Below are 10,105 nucleotides of genomic sequence, written 5' to 3'. Positions count from 1 at the left end.
CAGCGTAAATTTTGCTCTTTGTTTCTTTTTACTTCCTTTCAGTTTCTTATGTACATGTGCCTATTGTTTCCTTGTAATTTATTTTGATATGCATTTCTGCACTAATAAGAACCTTTCACACTTAGAGAAAATACTTAGCAATTTTTAAAAGTGCAGGAACCTTACTTCCACTTCACAGCAATTATGATATGATATATAAGTATACCCCTAATAAGGTGTTTCCTAACTAGAACATGACTTTATTCCTCAGTTGACTCTTTTTATCAATATATAATAATTAACACATTATTTTCAATGACATTTATAATCTAATATCTTAGGAAGTACCAAATGAAAGTTTTTTCTCAGATTTAATTAATTTAAAAGATACAATTCTAAGAATACAACAATACTTTCCTCCCTCCCTCCATCCTTCTTATTTTTTTTTTTTAAATTTTTTTGTTATAATCTAATTCTAAGCTAGTTAGATTTAGAGTGGGAAAGTCAGAGATGGAGTGATTTGAAGGTGTTGTGTTGTTGGCTTTGCAATGAAGAAAGACATCGCAAGTCACTAAACAGAGGTGGCTTCCAAAAGTTGAAAAAGGCAAGGAAGCATTCTTCTCTCCAGCATTCATAAGGAATGCGGCCCTACCAACATCTTGATTTTAGCCTAGAAGGACTCATTTAAAATTTACAAGCTCCAGAATTGCAAGATAATCAATCTGTGCTGTTTTAATTATCACTAAGTTTGTGGAGATTTATTACACTACCAACAAAAAGTCAATACAGTTAGCATTGACATGATGAATACTGAGGAAAATCTTTATATTCTTGAAGTAAAATTAAGGAAGTCATTAAGTCTGCTCTAGAAAAATATTTCTAGTTGGACATATTACGCACAGATTTTCTTCTATATTTTTAGTTTTTAAAAAGGACAATATAGACTTTGCTGGAACTACCTGAAACAAAGTGATGGATCAATGACCCCAATAATTGTTTAAAAAGAACACACACACATTTCCTCCAAATGTGTTTCTCTGACATTACCCAACAGACAGAATCCAGTGGACTTGGTTCTTAATTGACTTCTGATCTGAGAAGGGAAGATAACAGGCAAACTACCTCGCCATCAATTATATCATATTTCACTCTATAACTTTTAGTGCATCCCACATTCACTAAATTCTCCAAAAGTTCAAACATAAAATTGGAAGCATTTTATAAATTTTTCCTTTGAAGCCATGGATTAGTTTGTATTCAGCTCCTTCAAACATCCCCAGATAGTCCATTATCAACAATTTTAAAAAAGACTTCTTTTTTGATCAGAACTTTCCTCCTCAAATGTAAGCAATAATTAGTCTTTCAAATTATCTAGCTATTACCCATAATACTTTTGCAACTGGCACTAAGTCAAGATGTCCCAGCAGAATCAAATAACGCAATATCTGACAGAGACTAGTAAAGCCTTGGGAAGCTGGGAAGTTCATTTATCTTTCTCTTTCATTTTCTCTTAAGTTGAGTTCATAATTCCTGCCAGGAATGATATGAGTTAATTGCGTGTTAAAGAACTACCCAGATAAGCCTCGAAGCATTGTAGCATGACTTGTACTTCTTTCTATTCAGCTCTTCATTTTTTAAACCATTTTCCCTGAGTAAGACACCTCATACATCATACACCTATTTCTAAGTCTACTATGTTAACATTTCTATTTATAAATGGATGTTGTGAACTAAGTTGGTATTAGTGAAACATGGCTTACGATCCCTGTTCCACTACTTACAAGATGTGGAACTTTGTAAATTTGCATAAACTTTCTAAGATCTAACTTTAGTAATTGAAAAATATAATGACAAATTCATTTTATAGGACTATAGTAAGAGGTAAATGCAGGGGCCGGCACTGTGGCACAACAGGTTAACACCCTGGCCTTAAGCGCCAGCATCCCATATGGGCACCAGGTTCTGGTCCTGGCTGCTCCTCTTCCCATCCAGCTCTCTGCTATGGCCTGGAAAAGCAGTAGAAGATGGCCCATGTTCTTGGGCCCTTGTACCCGCTTGGGAGATCCGGAAGAAGCTCCTGGCTCCTGGCTTCAGATCGGCACAGCTCCAGCTATTGTGGCCATCTGAGTAGTGAACTAGTGGATGGAAGACCTCTCTCTCTGTCTCTCCTTCTCTCTCTAACTCTTTCACATAAATAAAAAATATATTTAAAAATGAAAGAAGCAAATTCAAGTGTATTACAACCAAAATATAACAGGAATCTTTTATGGCCCAGTCAATGCATTGTATTGGTTGATTTAAAGAATATTCTTAATTGCTATTAAGACTATTGAGAATTCTGCAAAAGAGACCAGAATCTTAATGCACAGTAAAATACTGTCAGTATCTCTATCAGTTTCACTATGTTCTGCACAGATCAAAACCTCTTCTCCAAGACATTTTCTCTCAGCATAGGTCCATTCTCATCTCTCTCTACTGCTCACCTTTCTTCCTGAATCTGTTTCTGCTTCTCTTATGCAAGTAACTTACTTTCCTACTCAAATATCCCATCACCTTTCTCAAATCCTCTCATTGATTTGCTGATTACCTGTTTTCCTTACACAATCTAATTAATGGTACTGTCCAATACATAATTGTCTTTGTTGTGAACATCTTAGTCATCTAAAGCTGTTATAACAAAATACCACAAATTGCATGGTTTAAAACAGAGTTTATTTCCTCACAATTCTGAAGTCTAGAAACACAACCAGAATACTAGCAGCACTGCTTTCTGGAAAGAGCTCTCTTCCTTGCTTATAGTTAGCTATCTTTTTACTGTGTCTTCCTAAGACTTTTCCTAATGTGCACACCAGATATTTTCTCTCTTCTTCTCCCTCTCCCCTTCTAAGTCCATATATATCATCTTAATATAATTACCTAATATAACTCAGATCATTCCCTAAAGCTTCTGTTTACAAATATTATTACATTGGGAATAAGGGCTACAACATATGAATTTGGGAGGGACCCAAAAAAAGGTGCACTGTTATGGGGAGGGTGATAGAATGGAGAAGGCATTGAACACTCTTCCAAAACTAACACACTTCTGTTCCTGTTTTCACTAAGTTAGTGTCTTTTAGACATCATATGGACTGATTTTCAAACATACTGGAATTCTATTTAAATGTGCTAAGATTCAGGTAAATGATCGCTATGTGTACTCACTCCAGAGTTCTATGCATTTAAAACTTCCCTGAGGCATCTCAGGTTAGTGACAGCTGTGTTGCATGAATTGCATCAGCCAGGAACTGAAGGACATTCATCTGACTGATCTTTTGTACCCTTCTAAGCCACCACTTCCATCCACGACTCTTATATAGCTCGGTTTGACTCAGCGCAAAGGCAACTCCACTGCAGAGAACTTGGCAACATTTATCAATAAATCCATCACAGAACAGACATGTAAGATCTCTTATTAATGAAATGAAAAACTTCATTTCCTGGTTTTGTATTCCTTTATGCAATCCCTGTTCCCAATTCTTTATATGAGAATTTCAAGATTCATTCCTCAAAACATGTAAGAGCACAAATACAAAACTACCAATAGCCAAAATCTCTAGAGCTAGAAGAATATGCTAAATTATGTTATGTCTCTAACATAGTACTTTGTTTTATTAACAATGCTTATAAATTTTGCAGTAGAAAATGGCATTTGCCAACTAAAAATATAAAAATAATATGTATTCTAGTTTACGATCTGTGCTAATTAAATTTCAGGTATTAGATGAACAATCTGGAAGAAATGATTCAGTTATTGATTGTGGACATTGCCCTATGAAAAACTGACCATGCCACTTAATCTCATGGGGACAAAGTTCCCTCATTTGTGGCCGGCGCCGCGGCTCACTAGGCTAATCCTCCGCCTAGCGGCGCCGGCACACCGGGTTCTAGTCCCGGTCGGGGCGCCGGATTCTGTCCCGGTTGCCCCTCTTCCAGGCCAGCCCTCTGCTGTGGCCAGGGAGTGCAGTGGAGGATGGCCCAGGTGCTTGGGCCCTGCACCCCATGGGAGACCAGGAAAAGCACCTGGCTCCTGGCTCCTGCCATCGGATCAGCGTGGTGCGCCGGCCGCAGCGCGCCGGCCGCGGCGGCCATTGGAGGGTGAACCAACGGCAAAAGGAAGACCTTTCTCTCTGTCTCTCTCTCTCTCACTGTCCACTCTGCCTGTCAAAAAAAAAAAAAAAAAAAAAAAAAAAAAAAAGTTCCCTCATTTGTAATCACAAAGGAGGGCAGGATAGTGTAATCTCCAGGCCCTTTTAATCATAATTTGTTCATGATTTCATGATTTTATATTTTTATTACTAAAGTAAGAGAGATACATGAGATGAAGGTTAATATAGGTTAAATTTCATAAAATAAAGGCAGGTTTTATGGCACAGCAGGTTAAGCATCCGCTTGGAATTTCCAGATCCCACCAAAGAGTGCCAGTATGAATTCAGGCTACTCCACACATCCAATTCGTTTTCCCACTAATGTTTCTTGGAGACAACAGATGGCTGGCCAAAGCATCTGGTCTTTCAATAACCATAGGGAAAACCAGATAGAGTTCCCAGCTCCTGGCTTTGGCTTGGCCCAAGCACGTCGCAGGCATTAAGGTACTAAAACAGTAGATAGGCGATCTCTATCTCTGTCTCTCCCCTTCTCTGTTAGCCTGCCTTTCAAGTAAGTAAGTAAATAAAGCTTTTAAAAATAATATATAAAATACATGCTAATTTCCTTAAACAAAACCTAGGTATCTTTCTGAAGTGTCCATATTTGATTCTTAGCCACATACGACCAGTCCTAGAGCCATTTTGTGCCAGACTTTTTATTCTACTCTCAATAAGAAAACTGGATGGGAAGAGCTGGTTCAATGAGCAGAAAGGATGGTGCACAGTTCTTGGAATCTTGATAGACTGTGCGACCAGAGCCTAAGAAGCAGAGGCTATGCCAGTTCCCTGATGCTATAGAAGTTCTGCTCTGATCCCCTTTCCTTTCACAGAATTTCAGCATACATTGTTTCACGCACAAACCATGCCACATAGCAATTGGATAGTATCCTTTTTTGTAAAAAAAAAAAAAAAAAAAAAAAGCCAGTTGGCATCTCACTGAACTACTGCCCAAATTTCTGTATGTAATCACACACATAAATATATACTGCAACCTTAGAATATAGTCCTATGTTACTGGGTCTAGAAAAACCTAAAATATGTATTATTATTATTATAGAAGAGCTGAAAACACTCAAGTTCTAAATTCCTATTCGCCTTCAGGATATATCTGCTTTAGTTTTTAGGTCTCTTAATACTTAATTTTCTCATAATTATACAGTGCACTAATTCCAAAACAGTCTATCTTATGTAGAGTTTTGTTATACATTCCAGTTACAGGAAACATTTACTAAATATGCATTTGGCTTTGGAGTATAGGGGAAATTTTTTAAAGATTTATTTAATTATTTGAAAGACAGAGTTACACAGAGAGAGGAGAGGCAGGGAGTGAGAGGACTTCCATTCAATGGTTCACTTCTCAGATGGCTGCAACAGCCAGAGCTGTGCCGATCCAAAGCCAGGAGCTTCTTCTGGGTCTCCCACACAGATGCAGGGGCCCAAGGACTTGGGCTGTCTTCTACTGCTTTCCCAGGCCATAGCAGAGAGCTGGACTGGAAGTGGAACAGCTGGGTCTTGAACCGGCGCCCACATGGAATACTGGAACTGCAGATCAGGGCATTAACCCGCTGCACCACAACGCTGGCCCCTAGGGGAAAATCCTAAAACCTATTCTAGAAAGACTGGCTTTCTACCAATCTTATGCTCATTCTCCAGCATGAAATAAAAAGAAGACAAAAACAGAGAAAGTCAAAGGCAAACTGCATGAAAAATGTAATCTTGAATTTGCACACATCCCATGTGCTGACACACAGTTAATTAGTATTTGATTACTTGGCTTTATATTTAGCAACAGTGTCGTTAAGAAAATGCAGAGACCATGTGAATGATCCTGAGCAGACATATCCACTAGTAAACAGGAGAAGCAAATAACAGATAGTCTAGATAATTGGTAGTACGTGCCATAGTTATTAAAAATATCAAAATATTTGTTTCCAATCTCTACCCTTAGATATGATATGTTCCTAGAGCATTATTGTGAAGTTCTTGTGGAGAGTTTTGCAAGCATCTGGGCTGAAAGTGGAATTTGTTATTGTCAAATAATCAGCTCAGTCACTTCAGGGTGAAGCAGTGTATTGTGAAGATAACTTGAGACTCAGATTGGCAATAATGGATATGATTGTTTCTTAGCAAATCACTCTTTGTTGTATTTTGTAAAATCCATCTGATGTTACAAAATTTCAGGATGAAATATTCATAGAATCTAATTCAGAATCATTGAGGTAATTCAAGATGATCAGTGTAAAAATACCTGGTAAAGAATCTGTCATGCCTACCATCTGTGTTACCAATATATGTTAACTCTTGTTACTAGCATCAGGAACATTAAAGCATAAACTCTATATCTGATTTATATTTGAAATAACTATTATTTCTAGAAAGCTTTTTAGTATTTTAAGCAATCATTAGGAAACATCTTATTTGCCATAAGGCTAATTAACAAAGGGAGTTAGGGAGGAGGGTGGTGTAATGTTTGAGTGCAGGAATAGCGAGTATGCTTCATGTAGGTAGGGACTCAAGTAGGAAGAGAAATTTACTATGCAAGAAACATGTAGGCTACCTATGTTAGTGGGTCCTATTGATGTTTGAACAGAATTACCACACACAACATGGATTTATCAATTCATATTTTCTGCGAGCAAAAGTCCAGACGTGCCATGCCCTTTGTTCAACATCTCACAGGCTACAATGAAATGATGGGCAAGAATGCAATTTCATCTGACTTCAGGGTATGCATCCAAGCTTATACTGGTTACTGATTGAATTAATTTCCTTAAGGCCAAATAACAGGTTACTTTTTCTAGAAATTGTTGGCTGAGGACCTATCTCAATTCCTATAGACTAATCACATCCCTGCCAGCTGACCTCCTCCTTAGGTCCCTCACAATATGGCTGTGACCTCTTCTCAATCAACGGGAGATCAGCTCTCTAATGCTTCTCTCCACCTCTCATTCCATGAATTCACCTGATCAGATCATGCCCCACCAGGATAGACTCCCTTTTGATGACACAAAGGCAAATAATTATTAACTTAATCACAGGGGTGAGATTCAAAAATACACATAGATTCTCCCTATAACAAAGAAGAGAGGATCGTAAAAGCTATATTATTAGGGAACAGGATCTAGAAGGCCATCTTTGAATTAAGACTACCATACTACTCCACATTTTTCCTGATTGAGATTTCAATAAAGTCCTTCCTGTCACCTTTGGAAAAGCCTTTCAAGAAAAATCTTATACTAGGGTTTAAACTACACAAAAAACACATTTCACAAGCACTTAATCCAGGGACTGAACTCGCCGTAATTCTAATCTATGCCATTAGAAATGTACCAATGATCAGTTTATTGTCAGTAAGCTCCAAATTCTATCTTCATTCCCTGCTCTGCTAAAATGGAGTTTGATCCTTTAAATATTTCCCCTTTGCCATATGGAATAATGCCATGCTTATTCATCAGAGGACACTGGAGAGACACTGCAGGAGAGAAGGTTTTTCTCCTCATTCTGATGCTTCCTTACTAGGTCCATGAAGCAGATGATCCTTTCAGCACCAATCTCTTGCAGCATGTGGTCTTCCAGATTATTGTCATTGCAGTGAGCAGCTTGGTTCCTGCAGTGTGTGTGGGTCTTAGGTACCCAACAGCCAGAAAATTCTTCCAGTACCCCTCAGATGGGTTTTCAAAAAGTGCTTCTGGTCATCACTCCCTCAGTTTCCTTGCAAATAACTTCAGAGGTATGGGAGATTTCCAAATTTCTCAGCATTCCCCAGGGCAGATTTCTATCGAGTTGTACCAGCAAAGCACTTGTAAAACTTCCGCACCACTATCCAGGGAGCCACAGGCACAATGATCAATATTTGTCTAGAGCTCAGCCATGGGAGAGAATAGTCATTCGTTGAATGATTTATTTCATTATTTCATTCATGACTTTAATACCTGATGTTGTGTTCAAATAAAAAAAATCAATACATAAATTTCCATGTGTTGGGAGTTTGTAAGGTCAGCCACAAGATCACTTATTAGGAAAACAAACAAAATAGTTTCTGTAAGTAAAAGTAGAAAATGCTTTGATTTTATTCTAACAAATATGCTCCTATTTTCCATAAGCAATAATTCTCTGAGAGACTTCTGCATCCATGGTTTTATTTATTAGCCCATAGCAGGAAAATACTACCTATATTTTACTTGGGTGAAAGGAAATTATAATCATAATTAAAAAATACAAATTTAGGAATTCAGTAATTCCTTATTTACTACTTTTGTTTTATTATGAAGATACACTCAAAATAATTTACATTCTTCTAAAAATACCCCTGTATCACAGTACAAAAGCAATAAATGTATCTCATTTTACTTCGCTAGGTAAAATGAATTTAATTTTCTATTAGCTTTGCAGCATCAACACAGAGAAGAAATTAATAGCTTAAGTTTCCCTACCCTTAATCATTCCCCGGGCAGGAATCAGAAGAGAATAGTTAGTTGATCCAGGTTTTTAACACTTAATATACAATTCTTTTACTCATCAGAGCTTCTGATAATAAACTGTGGAAGCCAACAGCTGTCCTCCAGTCACATTTCTCTGAGGTTTTCCCGTGGAATGATAGTTCCTCGAGACTGTTGGTGAGGAGCTGTGCGCCTCCTTCCCCAAGATGGCGACCGCGAAGGACGGTTGTGGCATGGCAGTGGCCGCCGGGAAGGGGCAGCGGCCTCACCTGGGGATTCCTGCGGCGGCGTTTGTGGAAGATGTAGATTCCTTAATGAAGCAGCCTGGAAACGAGACCGCCGATACAGTACTAAAGAAGCTGGATGAACAGTACCAAAAGTATAAATTTATGGACCTCAACCTTGCTCAAAAGAAAAGAAGGCTAAAGAGTCAGATTCCTGATATTAAGCAGACTTTGGAAATCTTAAAATACATGCAGAAGAAAAAAGAGTCGGCCAATTCGCTGGAGACCAGATTCTTACTGGCAGATAACCTGTACGGCAAAGCTTGGATCCTTCCTACTGATAAAGTGTGTCTGTGGTTGGGGGCTAATGTGATGCTTGAATATGATATTGATGAAGCTGAGGCACTGCTGAAAAACAGTTTATCGACTGCTACAAAGAATCTCGATACTCTCGAGGAAGACCTTGACTTTCTTCGCGATCAGTTTACTACCACTGAAGTCAATATGGCCAGGGTTTACAACTGGGATATACAAAGAAGAAACAAAGCTGATTCTACCAAGAGCAAAGCATAATGCTGGTGATTTAAAAAACTGATTCAGTTTTTCAGACATACTATTTTGACTGTCTCAATGTTTATTCTTAAATATTGACATAATTTTGAATGATTTTTGAAGAATATAAACATTTATAAAAACAAAATTGATTTCAAATATTTATGAAATTAGCATTTTTCTGATTTCCCAGCAAAGTTCATACTACTTTTTTTTTTTTGTCTGTCACTAGAAAACTCTTAGCTGAAATGGCCAAAAACTTTCAGATATGATGGAAGCTGAATGCTGGAACCAATACAGTGAACTTATTCTTTATTAACTGATGTTATACTCATTGTGGTTAAAATATTTTAGAGGTAGGAAAGACAGACAGTTTGAATATCCGTAAACTTGTTCTTCTTTAGTAGATGGGGGATGTAAATGTATTGTGTACGAGTCGTCTTCTGTAAGGGGGGGTTTGTGAATTATTGCTTAACTACTCTCTAATATAATATTCTAAAATGTTCAGGCAATAGTAATTTGCCTTTCTACACAGTAAGATGGCTACTGAGACATCACTTTCTACAACCCCAAATAAGTACACAGTGTCTCTGTAATGTGAAAGAGAATATCAGGATATCATAGCCAGCATTCTCGGCTAAGTTGATTTCCTATTTCTTGACAGTTCTCTAAAGCATCTTGAATATAAATATTATGATAAATGTAAATCTACAAAAGTTGTAGA

At 37.6% G+C, this 10,105-nt stretch overlaps 1 protein-coding gene across 1 annotated transcript; it reads left to right on the top strand.

The window, feature by feature from the left end:
- Nucleotides 1-8,778: 8,778 nt before the first annotated feature.
- Nucleotides 8,779-9,540, top strand: LOC100357161 (prefoldin subunit 3). Its single transcript, XM_051823904.2, has one exon. The coding sequence runs from the start codon at nt 8,812-8,814 to the stop codon at nt 9,400-9,402; it is 591 nt and encodes a 196-aa protein (XP_051679864.2). The 5' UTR covers nt 8,779-8,811; the 3' UTR covers nt 9,403-9,540.
- Nucleotides 9,541-10,105: the final 565 nt, after the last annotated feature.

This window comes from Oryctolagus cuniculus, chromosome 15, assembly GCF_964237555.1.
Source record: "Oryctolagus cuniculus chromosome 15, mOryCun1.1, whole genome shotgun sequence".
NCBI classification, from domain to species: Eukaryota; Metazoa; Chordata; class Mammalia; order Lagomorpha; family Leporidae; genus Oryctolagus; species Oryctolagus cuniculus.
The sequence above is the reverse complement of the archived record's forward strand: the minus strand, read 5'-3'. Positions and strand labels throughout refer to the sequence as shown.